This window comes from Netta rufina, assembly GCF_964035555.1.
Source record: "Netta rufina genome assembly, chromosome: 1".
Taxonomy (NCBI): Eukaryota; Metazoa; Chordata; class Aves; order Anseriformes; family Anatidae; genus Netta; species Netta rufina.
The window spans coordinates 114,181,994-114,200,486 of record NC_140123.1 but is presented as its reverse complement, the minus strand read 5'-3'; the positions used below and the strand labels follow the sequence as shown (position 1 = coordinate 114,200,486).

The 18,493-nt window shown below is 38.9% G+C and overlaps 2 protein-coding genes across 5 annotated transcripts in view; both read left to right on the top strand.

Annotated features, from left to right (window-relative positions):
- Positions 1–11,019, top strand: part of PHLDB2 (pleckstrin homology like domain family B member 2) — a 55,602-nt gene extending 44,583 nt beyond the window's left edge. For all 4 annotated transcript variants that reach the window (XM_084300922.1, XM_084300921.1, XM_084300920.1 and 1 more), the window contains 5 exons: positions 1,515–1,605; positions 2,051–2,197; positions 4,759–4,978; positions 8,296–8,381; positions 9,102–11,019. In XM_084300922.1, the coding sequence (XP_084157048.1) occupies positions 1,515–1,605; positions 2,051–2,197; positions 4,759–4,978; positions 8,296–8,381; positions 9,102–9,242 (685 nt within the window). In that variant the 3' untranslated portion in view covers positions 9,243–11,019. The remainder of the gene's footprint in view (positions 1–1,514; positions 1,606–2,050; positions 2,198–4,758; positions 4,979–8,295; positions 8,382–9,101) is intronic.
- Positions 11,020–11,585: 566 nt separating this feature from the next.
- Positions 11,586–17,979, top strand: ABHD10 (abhydrolase domain containing 10, depalmitoylase). Its single transcript, XM_084305892.1, has 5 exons — positions 11,586–11,738; positions 14,628–14,811; positions 15,420–15,531; positions 16,452–16,589; positions 17,055–17,979. The coding sequence occupies exons 1-5, from the start codon at positions 11,657–11,659 to the stop codon at positions 17,394–17,396; spliced, it is 858 nt and encodes a 285-aa protein (XP_084162018.1). The 5' UTR covers positions 11,586–11,656; the 3' UTR covers positions 17,397–17,979.
- Positions 17,980–18,493: the final 514 nt, after the last annotated feature.

Here is an 18,493-nt window from a genome sequence, read left to right as displayed (position 1 = left end):
TACAGTGTTAAATGTTTTGCCTGATTATCATAAGATGAAAAATAAAGTAGAGAGGCATGAAAATGCCTCAGTTGAAATGGCTGTTAAATTGACATGAAACAAAGAAACTGTATTTGAAGAAAGAAACATGGTGTTGCTTGTTGGCTGCCTATCAGGCACCAGATAGTGAGTGCCCTTTGCAAGAGAAAGAATGCAATTTGGCTGAGCTTTTCAATATTAACTGGAGTGTTAGCAGAGTATCTTAAGAGAATACTTCCTCTCCCAGTTAGGTATCTCGTTATGGGAGCTAGGGGTGAGATGGTAGCACCTTCTCAGAACATACAAAGAGTGACCTCCGTATGATGGAACGAGTATCTGCCAAGGCATGTGGAAGTGTACTCAACAGATTAAAATTCTGACAGATCATATGAAGCAGAAAATCACCCCTTCATTATGGGCTTGTCTGGATTAGTAATTACAAGAGTGTTGTCAAATCCTTAAAGATTAAGATGCCTATGCTAGAAGCAAAACATCACTGTGAAGGGCAAAGGGCAGAAAAGATGTTCTCCACACCAAGTACCTATCATGCTTTGAGGCAAATATAAGTTTGCTTAAAAGAACAGTTGATTCTTACATTAAGTTGGGATATAGCAGTGGGTACAGTAAATATCTAAAAAGAGTTTTTTGTTTTTTTTTTTTTTTGAGAAATCTCCCCTCAGATGAGGCCAGAAACACAGTAGGTCTGTTTAGCGTGCTGTAAACTTGTTTATCAACTACATGTTAAGATCCCTTTGCTCTGTCCCCAGCCATGAGAATGAGATCCTTATCACTGCAGAGTGTTTGCGTCTAAGATGCAGAAATGACACCACCTCAGATAGCTAGCTGAAAGTGAAGAAGTGTCATCTGAGTACCCTTCTATTGCAAAATAGAGCCCAAAAGACAGGCAATGGTGTGACAGCTGCGTTGTGGTGGGCCAGGATCTATCACTCTTTGTCATTACTTGTTTCCTTGGCTTGCCAGTTATGTTAACCAGTAGGCATTATTTGACGCTGCTCTGTGACTGAATGTGAATGTTTTTTACAGATAATTCTTAATAATCCTTACAACCTCCATCTAAATCCTGCTTAAATCCTCCATCTAAACAGATAGTTCATGGCCAGAAAGGCCTAAATGGTATATTTAGATGACTACTTATGCCACCTCTCACAATCAGTGGTGTGTTCTGCTAGGACATGGTAACTGCCTCCATATTCTGTTATCTGAGAGATGATGATGGATCATAGGGGACTGACAAGATGCATTTTTAGGTACCTGAGTCTGATTTTTTCACAACTCTGCATGGGGAATATATGCATTCAGTGTATCATGTATTTTGTGTCGTTTTTATGACATGAGGCTACTGCACCGAATTGGATTGGAACAGTATCAACTCAACTCTTAAACTGTCAAATGTTGGACTATAAAATATGGCTTTAAATACCAAGTATTCTTTTAAGTAACTGTTTCATTGTTTTTTGTTTGTTTGTTTTGTACAGTGCTAGCACTTCAAATGTTGCAAGAATAGAAGAGATGGAGAGACTTCTGAAACAAGCACATGCTGAAAAGACTAGGCTGCTTGAGTCCAGGGTAAAACATAATTTTATGAGTAAAAATAAGAGTGGGCATGTAAGTTAGGTAATACCCTCCTAAATGCAATATTGGACCCTAAATAGTTGACATCTAATTGAGACTTAAGACTTTGCCTCTCCGTCTAGAGGTTCAGTCTGGTTTCACTCTCATGGTGCATCTTGGAGCCCATGTGTGGTGACTGCTATTTCAGTGGGTGAGTTGAGGGCAAAATCCCATCAGAAGCTAATCAGCATTGCTCCTACAACTGCTATGAGAGTTACTTATGAAGAACCTTCATTTCTAGAGTGGTAGTATTTGCCAATCTGAATTGAATTCTCAGTCCACTGTGCTGGATATATATTTCTGCCTGCCAAAGAGGCAAAAGGAGATTTAGTCCTAGCTAGAAATTACACATCAACTATAGTTTCACACATAATTGCCCTTCATGTGCTGTGGTATTTAGGAACGGGAGATGGAAGCTAAAAAACGTGCTCTGGAAGAAGAGAAACGCCGCAGAGAGCAACTGGAAAAAAGATTGGAAGAAGAAACTAGCCAGAGGCAAAAACTAATTGAAAAGGAGGTCAAGATACGTGAGAAACAAAGAGCACAGGTGAGATGATGCATTGGCATGAAATGATTTTCGATGCTAGACTCCTTATTGATAGAGGAAGCAAGTCTACTTCTGCAAATGATAAACAGAGCTATTTCCAGTTAAAGGGATGGATTTAGTATTTCTGAGGTGTAACTGTGTCACCAAAAGCATGTTTGGGTTCTGAGAAACTTAGATGTGTGGGTGTTTATTTACATCTAAATAATAGCCTAGGTCTGTTCAGCATTTTATACCTGAAGTATAAATGTTAATCCTTTAAGGTTTATAACTGAGCAGGGGCAGAGCAGGTTGGTTTGTTTTTGTTTTGTTTTTCTTTTTTGCCTGAACAATATAAATTTGTGAGACTGTTAAAAACAGTGTTGTTTCTTCTTTCTTCTAATACATACAGTATTTTGGAATGTGAATATTCACTTCCCAAATATTTGACTGGAAAAAAAAAAAAAAGACCAACAGATTAAAAAAAATAAATAATTTTAATCTCCATATCTACTCTGGAGAGGAAACAATATTTTCTCTGTTGTTACTGGGACTGTGCAACATGGGAAACATTATTTAGTTAAATAACTAACATTATTTAGATTAGATTAGGACATCATCTCTGACATCGTCTTTGTTTTCTGTTAGGATGTATCTTGAGCTTTCTTCAAGTTTAGAGGTCTTACCTACTTGTTTATTCCACTACAACTAATGAGATCTACATGGTACAGCAAATAGACTAGGCAGTCATTTTATTGTTAGTATGGTAAGACAGTAAGTTGGTATAGTAAGACTTCCATCTTAGTTACATGTGTATGAATGCAGAAGATTCCATATTGCATTTGATATATACATGCATTTATCTGTGCTACTTTTGCTGAATCTTTTTATTCATTACTATTATATATATATTATTGGCCTTTTTAATGGATAACACTAGGGCAACCTCAGTGGAACTTTAGGCTGTTTCTCCCTAAGCATATTTATTTCTTTGTTTTCATAATAAAGTGGAAAAAAAAAAAAAAGTTAAATGGTATGTGTACTTCAATTGAATACCTTCTTTGTGTCTATGAAATTTTAATGACAACTCAAGTATGGCATAAACAACAATGCCATGCTTATGTGAAATTGGAGTGTGGATGTGTTGTAACAAAATGCCCTATCGGTTACTGCTAGTTGGCAGACTTAGCAGAGGCTGAAGACTGAATTGGCAGGAAGACAAAACATATCTTTCAGAAAGAACAACAATTTTTTTTATTAACTTTTTTCTTTCCTTTGTATTGCTAGACCCAATTTCAAGACTTGTTTTTTTTTTTTTTTTTTCTCTCCAGTACTTCCTGACACTAAGAAATGTCAACTAGAGGAAGGAACTCCATCTTTGCACTTGCCAAACCTAGTTCCAGCTTGTATCATACAGGACTGCATAATTTTAGAAGGGTGTTAAGAGCTGTTGCAGGCAACATAGCTCCCATTGCACGAAGAGATTCTTGAGAATGCAATGAGAGAAAGTCCCTTAGATTTGTGACTCACAGTGGTATTTAAAAGGCTAACTTTAGGCATGGTGCAGGGGCAGATTAGATTCTCCAGGTTCTCTGAAGTCAGTGTACAGAGAGACAGGGAAAAAAAAGAAATGGAGGAAGGAAATACTCCTTTCACAGGTCATTCAGAGCCACCTAAATTAGACTTGTTCTGAATAGCACTGTGTTGTAGCCTCTGTCAGCACTGGGTGCAGCAGGAGCTTTGGGGGAACATGTTTTCTACATTTAAAATGAGGTTTTGTGCCTAGATCCCTTCAGGCATAGGAAATAGGCATGCTCCCTTTAGCTGGCAGAGGTCCTACATCACTCCTACTTGTTCTCCCAACTTATCCTATTTGGCTTGATGCAGACTTAGTCCTGAACTGGGATCAAGATTGAGGCACTGTTTCCTGTGCTGCTCAGCTGTCTCTTGCAGAGGGATGTGCTTCAGCTCTCTGTGCTGCATTGCTGATTGTGAATCAGATACCATGTTTAATTAGTTAGTTCATAAGTAATTCCACTTCATTTACCACAACCTTTGTAAAACAAAATAAGGGTTACAGTTCACTCGTTCTACCTAATTTTTGGATAACAGCATGACTTTTTTATTTTTATTTTTCATTAATATACATGTAACAATAAAATTATTAGAGTTAGATATGCATAGTTTATATCTAGCCCAGAAAAGTAAACGGTTTGCTTAACATCACACCATAGAAGTTCTTACACTTCATCTAAAGCAGCAACACTGTTTTCACATTCAATTCATGTTTCAGTTCTATAACAACTTGTCTGTGCTGTGGCCCCTGTTTTTCCAGCTCATCAACTGATGATTTCAAGAAGATCCCGTGCTCTAATTTCAGTTCTATCAAGGTGCATAAACTTTGTAAAAGTAATTTTTAAGGATCTTTAATACAAAGAAAACAATAGCTGCAGCAAAACTTGTTTATTTTTGTTACCATCATTTTAGAATCTACGGGCTGTTTGCAATTATGACCTCGTAGCAGAAGCAGTGAAAGAGAAGTTAAGATTTATGTTAAAATAATGATCTCATTTTCTTTCTTACAGGCCCGTCCCTTGACTCGCTATTTGCCCATTAGAAAGGAAGACTTTGATCTGCGAAGTCACATTGAAACAGCTGGTCACAACATAGAGACCTGTTACCATGTCTCCCTCACAGAGAAGACCTGCCGAGGCTTTCTGATTAAGATGGGAGGGAAAATTAAGACATGGAAAAAACGATGGTTTGTTTTTGACAGAAACAAGAGAACTTTTACATACTATGCAGGTAGGTTGCAGGATCACTGTTAGGCTATATCTGTCCCTCTTATTTTCCTGTGAACTTGGTTGAGTTATGAAGATGTAGTGAGTCCCAAGTGAAGCTTACAGTTCTATTTTATTTAGTATTTTACATATACCCTCGGGATCGATGCAGTCTCTTCCCTACTGTTTAATCCTAATGTCAGAAAGGACACAGCAGTGCATAACAGATGAAGGGAGATGTGGACAAGGAAAAAGAAAGGAAACGTTTCTAGTACATAGAATAATGGGTCCGCCTAATTTATTTTTAAATATGACATACTTCAATCAGTGACAGAACAATTTCTTGTACCCGTCATAAAAGAGTAAAATTTATGATACTTATCATAAACATTAAATGGAATGCTTCTGGAGTCCTATCACTTGATGTACTGAAAAGTGTTTCAGAATATTTAATACAGAGAAGTAGTCTTTTGTATTTGACATATTCTGAGAGTCTAAGAAATTTCATAATGGACAACATGTAATACTCAAAAGAGTTTTCTGTAGACAACAGTGTGTTATAATATGATATCTGGAGCCATTACAACCAATACGTTGTTATCTCAGGTCAAAACCAGAAATTAGGAATTTAAGAATTTCTATGTCTAGATAGCTGTGCAAATCTATACATAGTTTGACTCTCAAGTTTCAGAGGAAGCCAGAAAAATGATTTTGCATTGTGAATTTTTGTTGTTAGGAAAGGCCAGGCAAGGGCAATATGAGATGGTAATTGCTAAGAAGCAGAAAACATCCGGTACCAAAAAGCTCAAACTGTTCCCTTTCTTTTTATGACATAACTGCTTTCCAGAAAGTCGTGAGGAACTTAAAATTGATGGTGGGCATTGCTCAGTCCATCCTTTTAGAATACATTATTTGAGTTCATTACATATCAAATGGCTATTTCTTACTAGTTTGCAAAAATACTGTGAAGAATGTGAGAAGCAAACATTCTTTTTTACTTTGTTCTTAACATCTGGTTTATTGGTTAGCGAGGCCTGTAACATACAGTAGTGTCCCCATCTGGTACTGATTTTTTATTTCTTTTTAAAGTAGTTGTGTTGCTAGTTAACAGTTTTAGTTTTGAGTGCAGTACAACTGCCATAATGCATTTTAATTACCAAAGAAAACTTTTCATAATGTCTCAAGGACTACAGCCAAAAAACAGTTTCATGAGAATTCTGTAAGAGCTGAGCAAAAATGCAGCTGCCTGCATGAGTGAGGATCTGTCCAGATCTCTAAATATATAGTAACTTCCAAAATAAAGTCTGGTACTCTATGTTCAGAAAAAAAATAAACTCTAAGATGAATATACTGGTATATTGCTTTAGTTCTGCAAATCTACTAAACTGAAGAACTTATCCTAAAATCTGAAAATATTGTACACAGACAGTATACTTTGCTGTATAGTATTGTATTTGGCTCTGTATAGCGTGTGCTGTAATGTAGTAATCTTATACCTCTAGTGGTCCCCTATGGGCTGGCAGGGAGATTCCCAACACAACATCATTTCGTCTATGGGATTTCTTTTTGCCATCATCTGACACGTTGGAAACTGACTGCCTGTACTGATAGGATGTAAGCTGAGGTCATAAGAATTGAAAACAGCAGCAGAATCTCTCATGAGACTAAGATGTTCTGTTTGTCAAACATGTCTGTTTAGATGACTATTGTTGAGGTGATACTAACTTAGGGTCAAAGGTATTATATTCCCCAAATACAAGAGTACTGGAAGAAGTTTGCCCTTCAGTATCACATGCAGTTCTCATTTTCTGTAACATCCCCTGGGATTATTTAACATTGCAGGAAAGCAGTAGGATATTTGAGATGCTTATCTGTCTTTGTTCTTTTTTCTTGTGAAATGTTACAGTTGAGTGCTAAGTTTATGGTCTGTATTCTCCTTGCCCCAGTGAATCACTAGCTGATGCTGGGTCAGAAGGTAAGCACGTTGTGCTCTGTTGGCCCATATGCTATGGACTGTTCTCTGTCATTCATTAAGGCACCAATTATATGTAAAGCCAGACTTCAAATTCTTTTTTAATTCAGCCTCCTTTCTAGATAAAACACACTGTCATACTTTGTCTGTCTTTCCTGATTGGGTCTGCATAAAAAAAAAAAAAGAATGCCAAATGAGAGGCCATGTGCAGGCCATATGGAAAATCAACCTTCTTAAACTTTTTCTTTTTAGAATGACCTAATAAGAGCTAAAGATGATTTGAAACTTTTGTTGGATTCTTAGGCTGGAACTTCATATATGAGATCTCTTGCAAGTAGATACCTAAAATAGTTCAGAATTGACACCCCGCATATGCCCACTTCTTTCCATTTCCTTTCAAGGGAGGTTGTCAGCTGTGTCAAATGTGTAGATATCTGAACTAAAGTGAGAACATTCCCAGCCTTTATTTCAGCTTTGCTGCAGTGGGATGTTGGTGCCACAAACACAATTCCCCTGGGTACAAGCTACTGCTTATGAATAGCCTCTCTCAAGTAACTGTCCGTTCAGTCATATTATCTCTGGCACTTCTTCTCTGCAGAGGGTCTTTGCTTTGGAAGGGCCCCTTTGGTAAAAGGGGCAAACGATGGATAATTAATTTGGCTTTTACCTTGGGTGTCACAGAGTAGGAAAATGTTCACAATTACAATGCTGAAGCTGGTGTACAGGAACTCTGACCTCTTGTAAACTTTTTCATGCCTCAGAGCTCACAGAAACTTGCCCATGACCTGGTAACCTTATATTTGAATACTAAGTGTTAGCTTAAGACTATGGGAGATAATTATGAACAGGAGGAAGCATTTGTAAATAAGTATAAGCACAAATGATATTCTAATGTAAAGCTTTTGCTGTCAAACTGTATTTCAAAATTATTTTTCATAATTTTCTTTGAAGGAAAACTGGGTCTTAAGCTGCTAGCTATGTTGTGGTACTTTAGCAATATCTGAAGTCTGGCTGGTTTTCATGTAATTGGAAGATTGGGTTTATCTCGGAGACATCTCTTCCCCCTGTTAGCTAATGCTGGACAAAAGGTTTAAATGCTTCAGTGAGGGACTGACTTGAAAACACATGAGAAAATTACAAAAGCCTTATTTCCTTGGAAACAAGTCAGAGAAGAAGGCAAATTAAAGTAGGAAATACATCTCTTTTAACTCAACCATCCAACTGAAAATTTCTGGGGAGATTTCACAAGCAGAAGTGTTAATCTAGTAACTTAATCTGCTGAATATATATAGAAATGCAAATTAGCCTTTTGCTTCTTCAAGTGCTGTTCATTTCAGTTTTAAAATGTAACTTTCCCTTTTCCATTTCAGACAAACATGAAACTAAATTAAAAGGTGTAATTTATTTTCAAGCTATTGAAGAAGTCTATTATGATCATCTAAAGAATGCATATAAGGTAAATTTTTTTTAACTAAATATTATATGGCAGTACCCGAAGTATGCTAGCTGCTATAAAGTTAAAGGGAGAGCTAACGTTATTTAAAAACAAACAAAACAAAAACAGGATGGAAGAAAAGGAAGATGAAGCCAGAGTAGCCATTAGCACTGTTATTTTGCACTGATGAAAGCGGAGATGGTCCCCCATGGCATTTGCTGTGAGGACTGCCTTACTCCACAGGCAAGATCACTGACATCAGTGGCTTTGGTAAATCGAGAGATGGCTGTATGCATCTGTCATAAGGAGGGAGTTAGCTGCTACTTGCAGCTGATGGCAGCCCCTGTCCCACATATAATGGAGATGACCTGAATATGTCCTTGGCACGTGGACTTGTCCTTGGCACATGGACTTGTGAAAGCTGGACATAATACCTGCTCAAGGGGAGTTAATTGTTTGGGCATGAAGCAACAATCTGGAGGCAATGGTTGTGTAATAATCTCCTGAAAATATGTCACTAAAAGTGTTGATTCTGGATACAAATACTTTAAATGCATCTCTGTCCCCAGTGCTGCAATGTTGGATGCAGTGCTTCCAAATTTCGCATTTTTATCTTTCTCCCTAACCCTAAATAACATTCTGAATCTCCCTGTAAGTAATGATATTCCTGGCTCTAATAAATAGCTCTGATTTTTCATTTTTTTGATATCCTGCTTTATGCTTCTTTTTGCTTTATTTTAGAGTCCCAACCCACTACTCACTTTCAGTGTTAAGACACATGACCGGATATACTATATGGTTGCTCCTACGCCAGAAGCCATGAGGATATGGATGGATGTTATTGTTACAGGCGCAGAAGGCTACACCCACTTCATGTTATAACAAAATGGGGCAATAGGGCATACTGCAATAACAGAACATATGAAGTTAGCCATATGTAGTAAAATCTGAAAAGCTGCATAAAATACCAGTGAATATTCTGATATATCCTCCTTATGATGTGCACCCAAAACCTGAGAATGAGAGTTTTATAAATGCATTGAAAGGGGGACTTGTTACTTACTTTAATTGATCTTTATAGAAGCAAAAGAGCTGAAGCTGTTGAGAAAATCATAGGGCTCCAAAATGAATAATCAGGCAACTTAAATTACAACATCTTGATTCAATTATCATTTTGTACAAATTCTCTTATGCAGAGAACGTCTACATAAAGTTTACAAATATGTGTGTTCTCATCAGTATGCAAAAATCCTAGTAATGGAACAAAAAAGTGTAATAGCATATATTTTAATATGCAGCATTTGACATTTATAGATGATTAGGTAACTTTTTAAAACTTTTAGTCAAGTATTTTATAAAAGTATAAATAAAAAGCAGCCCTAAGGTACACACAACTCTTGCCTTAGTAGCTAAGTATTACAACAGAGCCAAAGAGTTATATGACTCCCTTACTGTAATGTTTCAAAGTGTTAGTTGTACTTAACGTTCTGTAAGGAGACAGTGCCAAAACTCTTCATGATTTTTGAAGTAATTAAATTTTACAATATTCTGTGTGTTTAATCACACAGAGACATCAACTGTGTGTTTCAAGTCTGTATTTATGGAGCTCAACAAAAAAGAGAAGGACAGCTTTATAAAGATGGGATTTATCCACAAGGCTATGAAATGGAAACGTGTATTAATTTTGGCAGCAGGAGGACTTTTTTTTTTTTTAATCCTCCACGTCAAATAGAATGAGCTGATTCTGGATCCTGCAGCAATTTCCTTTTATGTAGTCAGGTCCCATCTAATGTGGTTCAAATCTTACTTGGTGCCAAGTAAATGCTCTACTGAAACCTCGCAAACTTTGGTCCCCATGAAGCCAGCATCAAAGTATCTACATATCTAAATTCTTTGAAGCCAAGTTTTCAGCCTAGGAGACTTTTTAAAAACATATCTGTGCAGAATAATGCTGCCAGATATAATCTGACAAATTGCTAAGAGTTTACACTAAGCAGTGTATGAATAAAAACCGTGAATATATTAAGTAGCAGGGGTTTGTGGACTCCTAAAACAATGAAAATATTGAGGGTATGGTGGTCTCCTGTTTTAGAATCAAGAATCTCATCTGAGTCCTTCAGTAATATCGCAAAACCTCAATTATTTAATTGAACTGAACTTCAAGAACATCTCTTATGCTCTGACTTTAAAGAGTTTTTTTTCAGTAATCAAAACTTGTGCCATGTGGCTTGTGTAATAAAAAATAAAGCCCATCCGACTTTTTTCTTGATGGAAAGTTAATGGCTTTTGATGGAGCAAATTAAACACTGTAAGCAGAAGAGAAGTATGCTGGCAACATATTTTTGTTATCCTATTTAAACCCTGTATCTGTAACGAATGGAATGAATTCTTCTTTGTGGCTTACACAGGTGATATGGTTACTTTAGCATGCCGTGTCAGTTTTGACTTGAATCACGAAAGAAAGACGGAAGGGTTGCTGCAAGGTAATTGGTATCATCTGTGCAGATCACAGCTTGTAATCTAATGATTTAAAACACTATCAGAAATGAACTGCTTTGTTTTATATAATATTTTTTTTCCCTGATGTATCTTGATTTTAATTCTAAGTATGGTTATAAAGGTTTTCTAATCATGATTTTTGTATCCTGCATGATGCGATGAAGGCATTTCAATAAACGTTTTTAAAAATACACTTGTTTTTAACAGTCACTAAATTCTTTATGGTGGTGTGTTTCTGCTTGTCTTGTGTAAGCTTGTACAAGAAATTTTGTGCTTTAAAAATCTGCATGTTCCATGCATGTCCCCACAGAAGAGCCATGGAACATAAAACTCCTAGGTGGCAGTGAAGTTACCAGTGTGGTGTACACATATGTATTACATGCATACGTACTTGTGTAACACTTTCCCCATTTTTATGATCCTTCCAAGAACGTATCACCAGCCCTGGCTGTCGCATTTATTTAGATACTACGAGGCAAGAATTGCTCAGGGGCCTCCCTCTTCACCTAATATTTGTCTCGGGCGTGACTCGAGGGCAGGAGCCACCACCCCCCCATGGCAGCCCAGTGCGTTTTGCCTCCTCCCCTGCCCGGGGGCCCGATCCTTCTCCAGGATGGGCAGCTGCTACCCGAGCCCACCCAGTGTCGGCGCAGGAGAGCCGGGGGCCTCGCACCGCCCTGCCCGGCCGTGCCTCCGTGCCGGGCGGCCCCATTCCGCCCCGCCGAGGCTGCCAGGAGCCGCGGGCCCCTCACGCAGCCGCCATTTGCCGCCCGCCGCCGCATGCGCGCTCCTGCGCCATGGCGGCCATGGGCGCGGCGCGGGGGCTGCGGGGGGCCGGCGGCTGGTGGCAGCCGCTGCGGGCGGCCCCGGGGCTCGCTGGTAAGGCAACAGCCCCCGGGCAGCCCCGTTGGCCGCGGTCCCGGGCGGGCAGGGAGGCGGGAGGGCCGGGGGCTGCCTCGTCGTGGCGGCGCGGGGGGTGCGCCGAGGGGCGGGCGGGCGCTGCCTCCCCCGAGATGGGGAGCAAGTGGGGCAAAGCGCGCTGGGGGCAGCCGGCAGCCCCTGCACCGCGGTCTTGCCGCCACCCGCTGCTGCTCCGGCCCTGCCTGGAGCCTGCCCCAGCGTTTGGGGGGATTTACTGGGCTTTGATGTGTGGCTGTGCTGTCAGTCGTGGTTTGTGCGGGGCGTTACTCAATTAAAACTGCAGGGATTTTGGAAGGAAGAGGGTTTCGTAGCATCAGGCAAGCGTCCTGTGCCCTCCTCCAGCGGACTTCTGCTGTCCGTACATGGCTTTTGGTACTAGATACCACCATGCACCCTCCACCAGTGCTCCCCTGCTCTTCCCGAGGTCTTTCACTGAAAGGAGGAGAAATTACTGGATATATAACTGAAATTACTTCATTTATTGATGGCTTCGACTCTAAAGAGAGTGCGGCCCCAGTGAAGTAGCTCTCTCCAGTGGGCTGGTCGAGAAGGTTGCTGTAGGTTTTTGGATTATTCGCATTAGCATTACTGCCGATGCACTTAGAGTAATTTGCCAAGTGCAGGAGACTAGTTCACGAGATAGTTTGGACAGCAGCTGTGTTTGTAGCTCGGTTTAAACCCTGCCCATTGTCAATTTGAGGACACCTCCAGAGTGCTGCAGGATGCAGGCCTGTTGTACCTAATCACTTTCAAGATGGTTATCAAGGCTTAAGGGAGAGACCAATACTCCTAACCCTTTTTTTCTATCAAATGTAGCAATTCTGGGTGTACCTCTTACTGACAGGTGAAGAAGTGACTGATGTACTTACAGAAACACACGCAAACCAGAGGTGGTAGGGTGAATGCATCTAAATAAATATACTTCAATTGTGGTGTTTATTCCCCTTCATAATAATCGGTGTGTTGGTAGAATAAAGAACCGTCCCATCTTTTCATTAGAGATTTAGTGGTTTTAATCTCTAGTTCAAATGGGGTAACTTCTGTTAGAGTAGAACACCAAACGCTCTCTGTATTCCGTGTCTTTTCTGCACGTACCTTTACTCATGCATGTGCAAAGGAGAAAAAAAAAAAAAAAACAACAACAACAGCTTGAAAATAATCTCTTTGATAGTGAGAGAAAGCAGCAGAACAGTGAAGTGGTGTGATGCTGCCAAGGCCTGTTTTTGCAGTGTTTCACCCAGTGGTTATACCACCAGGAAGGCCTGTTGTACTGTGCAGGCTCTGTACCCCACTGCTGATTAGCAGCGTTCAAGAGCCAGGCCCCTTCTAACCTAAGAATTAAGAGTGTCAAAGTCTTACCAGAAGTCTAGACCAAGCTTTCAGTTTAACAAACTAATCTTGCTGAGTGGGATAATAGAGTGGATTAATTCCTCTTAACACCTCTCTGTAAACCACTTACCTTCACCCACAGTAGAGATACAACTTACTGCTAAGATTAGACTAAATACTATAGCAGTCACTGAGATTCAGCATCCTGTTCTTGTGGTAGTGTTTCCTTTGTTAATCTCTTTTCCTTGGTGGAAACTGTATTTTTGGATGGTTATTAATGTGAATAACAGCCCAACCTAGTGTTTTCTTTCCAAATATGTCTGGTTTGTTATCTTGAACCAAAACAAAGCAATTTTAAGTTCCCAGTACACCGATGGGAAAAATGCTTATTATTATGGGTCTAATAATATGTCACAGGTCACTTTGACAGAAGTTGAACTAAATGATCTTGCATTTTATTAAATACTTCCAAAATATTAGGTTCTCAAAGTGGTATTTCATTCTGGATAACTGTAGAACAATCTGAATACTGGTATAATTTATTCCCTCCAGCAAGAATGAACAAATCCACATGACGGGATATCTGTGCCTCTTTAGGAGATATTTAAGAAAATCATAGATCTATAGTCGTCCACTCTTTTTCCTTATGGGGTGTGTTTGTATTATTCTGTATTTACATACATTTAAATACATTACATACATTAAAACATACTTTTTTTTTTTAACTGTCTGTGTTTCTTGTCTAAGGAAAAGACTGTTGTTTAGATAGCAGTGTTAAGTAACTTGACTTGGTGCTTATCACCCTTTTTATTTTCAGTGTTACTAGCAATAATCTTTAATGACTGTGGATAGTATGATGAGAAAGGTTGCATATTATTTGGTTCTGAACTAAGCTAATGGTTTTTTTATGTTCTTCACCTTGGAAAAGGTAAAATCAGAAGCTTCTTTCCAAATTCCCACTTTGGGATTTCCCCGCTGTATGGCTCCTTCATAGGTCTAGTGGGTCTGGGGTTTTGATGCAGTTGAAGTTTTGACCTGCAATTTCAATTTTAATGAAAATTTGACATCTTGTACTTGGAAACTTACCATCACACACAGTCCCTTGGGTGCAAAATTAATCTTTTTGAAATTTGCTCTTGAAAAACAACAACAAAAAAAAAAAAAGGAAAAATAAAAAGTTTAAGTGGATGAGAAAGCTGTGATTTCACGTGAGATGAGGAAATATTCAAGATGGGACAAATGAAGTAAAGCAAATCTTAGCATTTGTCTTCTGTCGGCCTCTTTGCTAATTGCTGAGTGGACTCCTTGCGTGGTTGGCTTTAGTACTGAGCAACCTCAAGTCATTAAGTTATAGTCATTGAAAAGTGTAGGAGGCACTTTTATTTTTCTTTCCTCTTGAGCCTAAGCATCTTAATTTCACATGATATGTACACAGTTCCTGAATTCTAATTTTATAATATGTTAGCATTTCTGTCAGCATTATCTTGACAATTATACTAAAATAAATGTTTTTATTAGTTTGCAGGCAGAAGTCATCAGTCAGCTTTTTGACTCGACCGGATCGACCAAATCTAGCTTATCATAGACTAAAAGGCAGGAATCCAGGGGTTATTTTCCTTCCAGGCTTTAATTCCAATATGAACGGTCAGAAAGCAACTGCCCTTGAGGATTTCTGCAGCTCTCTAGGTCATGCCTTTGTCAGGTACATTAAAGTGTTGTTCTCGAGGAAATGAAACCTCTGTCAGAGGTTGGGAGAGGGGGGGTTAACAAAGACATGCAGACTTTGGTGTTTGGGTTGGAATGCCAACCCCAAATGGAATGGAACCCCAAATTCTTTCTTTCTAAACTATAAAGCATGCTTATTAAATACCAAATATTACTAAGCTGTCCAGTGCCTTGAGTGGCTGTAGAGAAACACAGATGTGCTTGCTGATACTCTGCTTAGATAGATTAGGTTGCATGCTAAGCTTCATAAGTCTTGCCAATTTGATACAGCATTGGGAAGAGATTTTATACTTCATAATTGAAGTATGGTGCTTTTTGGCTTACAGAGAACTTAACCAAATTCATAGTCTGGGAAATATCCTGGTAAATTTGGATATTGTTGCATGAAATGTTCTCCTCGTTGCATAGGTGTATCTTTTCATGTGGTTTCTGGTGATATTTAGTGATATTCAGGACCAAGAAGGAAAATAGTCAATGCAGCATGTTGTCCTCCGTGTAATTTTTATTAAATAATACTGTTCAGTTTTAGCCTCTGTGTTGCTGTAGGCAGTACTACGACTTTCATTTTGATGCTTACTTTTTCAGATTTGATTATACAGGATGTGGAAGTTCAGATGGTAACTTTGAGGAGTGTACAATTGGAAAGTGGAAAAAAGATGTTCTGTCTATACTGGATGAACTTACAGATGGACCACAGGTTATATATATATTTTTAAATATAAAACATTTTAGTACCTTGAGATAGAATGTTGTATAATCAAAAATAGGCTATAGTAGATCCAGGGAAGAGTAGCATCTCTTTAACAGCTTCCAGCTGGTCACTTCCAAGCTGATCCATATTCATGGGGCCTCTTTTGCAAACAGGTTGATGACAGCATTGTGGGAAGGTGGGTTGGCAGGACCTCACGGAGGCTGGATGTTGAAGCAGGGCTGTCACTGGCAGTGGGTTACGTCAGTCCTGGCTTTATCCCAGGAGGTTTGGGAAGGGTTTGTGGCGAAGATTCCAACTAACAGGCAGCAAGGATCCGTTCCTGTGCTGCGCAGCTCTCCTCGTGGAAAAGCCTGGCTTTGTCCCAGTGCTGATGTATTAACTGAAGGATTTACAGGACTGTTAAAAGTTAAGATACTCTATGTGATAAAATACCTTAAAATATCAGCAAACGCAGCATTTGTCTTCTTCAGTTATTTCAGAAATGATTGTGAGAAACCTAACAACCTGGGAAAACCTGGTATTATGTTTAAAAGCATTTTGTTCATGAATTGCTTCTGTTGACTTCTGTCACTGCAGTGAACCTTTATGATGTGCCTTTATTTTAAGAAAGCACCTAAGTATGCTTGTGATACTGAATTGTTTCAACTCTCATTTCGTTTACAGTGTTTCAGTCTCAGAGAGCAATAACCAGCCATGTCAAACAAAAAGAATAGTAAATTGCAGATTCTGTGGTGCTTACTCAGGCAAAATTTCCACTGGAGGTGACAGCAGTTCTGCCTGGGTAAGGACAGCAGGATTATACCCAAGGTTTAAGTAGTTAAACAAGATGAAAACTGATGTTTTGTAAAAGGGGGATAAAGAAGGCTTTTTCCTATAAAATAACATCTTATTTTTTCTCTCTTAAGATTCTGGTGGGCTCCAGCCTAGGTGGATGGCTGATGCTTCATGCTGCAATAGCACGCCCAAATAAAGTAGCTGCTCTAGTTGGAGTAGCCGTAGCAGCAGACCATCTTGTAACAACCTTTAAGAGGCTTCCCATTGAGGTAAAGCTGATGGTTGTATTTTGTGCAATCTAAAAATCGGTCAAACATTTAAGAAATTCTGTTGTTCAAGCTGTACATTTATTGTAGTATTCCAGTATTTTGTGTTTGTACTGGAGGTAAGTTGTAAATTTACATTAATTGAAGTGTCTGCAAAATACAGGGATTCTAGTATGGAGCTGGTGTGAATACTACCTAGCATGTGATTATGTTACTGGGGTATATAAGGCATGAAGTCAGATCCGTGTTGTTCAGCAGTCTGTTAGATTTCAGTGTTAGAATATCTTTATTTGTTTTAAAATGGGTTTGAATCCTCTTCAGCTTAGATTCAGTGAGATGAATAGGTTTGTGCTTTCAAGGAGGAAGGTTTAAGTGAGTTTAGAACAGAAATAAATTGAGGAACTCTGAAAGCTCTTGACGTGTTTTGTATACTTCTCTCTTTTTTTTTATTATTTTTTATTTTTGTAGGCACAAAAAGAAATAGAAGAAAAAGGTGAATGGAAGTTTCCAACAAAGTATAATGAGGAAGGATATTACTCCGTGACATATGACTTCATTCAGGAAGCAGAAAATCACTGTTTGTTGAATAGTCCCATTCCTATAATGTGTCCTGTCCGGCTCATTCACGGCATGAAGGATAGTGATGTCCCCTGGCAGATCTCTATGCAAGTTGCTGATCGCATCCTGAGCAAAGACGTGGATGTCATCCTCCGCAAAACTGGCCAGCATCGAATGAGCGAGAAGGATGATACCAAACTTCTTGTGAATACTGTTGATGATTTAATTGACAAGTTGTCGACACTAGTATAAGCTGCAGAGTAGCATAAAGACACAAACTCTACACCTGACTCTTTTCCATAAGTAGCAAAAAACCCTGTTCGTAACGAGATGATGCTAGGGCTGTGACAATCACAGTAGGAACTGAGCTTTACCTGCTGTTTGCTTACCTCTGTTTTGTAAATACAGGTGTTTTATTAATGCTGCTTTTGCACAGATAGTCCAAAGTGTGAGGAAGTGCTGCTGTTGGGTTCAGAACCTCTACTTTACCACTTGAACCTTTTTTCACAGATTTCTTACCCTTTTATACTGAAATGCTCATTCATTTTTTGTTGCTACTGGTCTGTACAATACAGCTTCGGTTTCCCGTGTCTGATACCTTTTCACTACTGTCCTTTTGCTGTAGGTTTCTTGTGTTTTGTCTGAAACCATCTGTGTGAGGCAAAACACAAGTGTTTGCTAAAGCTATCGTTAGTAGAAATAGCAAACATGAAGCATAGCAAACAGATTTCCAATAAATTATTATACTGTTCTTAAATAGTGTTAAAATTGTAAAAAGGCACGCCCTGATTGTGGTTTTGGGGTACTATATAAGGAATAAATTTATTTTGGATTACTTTAGAGTTTGGATTACTTTACAGTGCATAGACAGGAATCCCATAGTTAGTGTTTTAAGAGTCTAAGAAAACACAGGGCCTCAAAGTACAGGTAGAACTCAAATATGCTCATCAGCAGTGTTTATGTCCTCTTCTGCAGGATTTTTGTAATACTTAATTTGTGGGACTAATGCTAAAGGAATAATATGTTCTTTTGGTGTAAAGTCAAGTGAAATTGGATCACTATAATAAGTCATTTACTCCTTCAGTAACTTCTCAAAAGTGGGGTGTACAGGACCATAGGTTGTCACTGCCTCTTTCCTGTGACCTCTGAGGACTGAAGTTATTAGGAACAGTGTATACCTGAGTTGAAAGCTTGAGGAGCACAGTTGCAAGCCTGAGCGTCTTGCAGCTGAAACTTGATAGTTGGATAACTCCTTTAACATAAATCACTTTGGATTAAATAGTATACAGATAGAATTGCAAATGTGATGATTAGCTGTTTTTGTCCAAAAGTACGGTGTCATTCATACC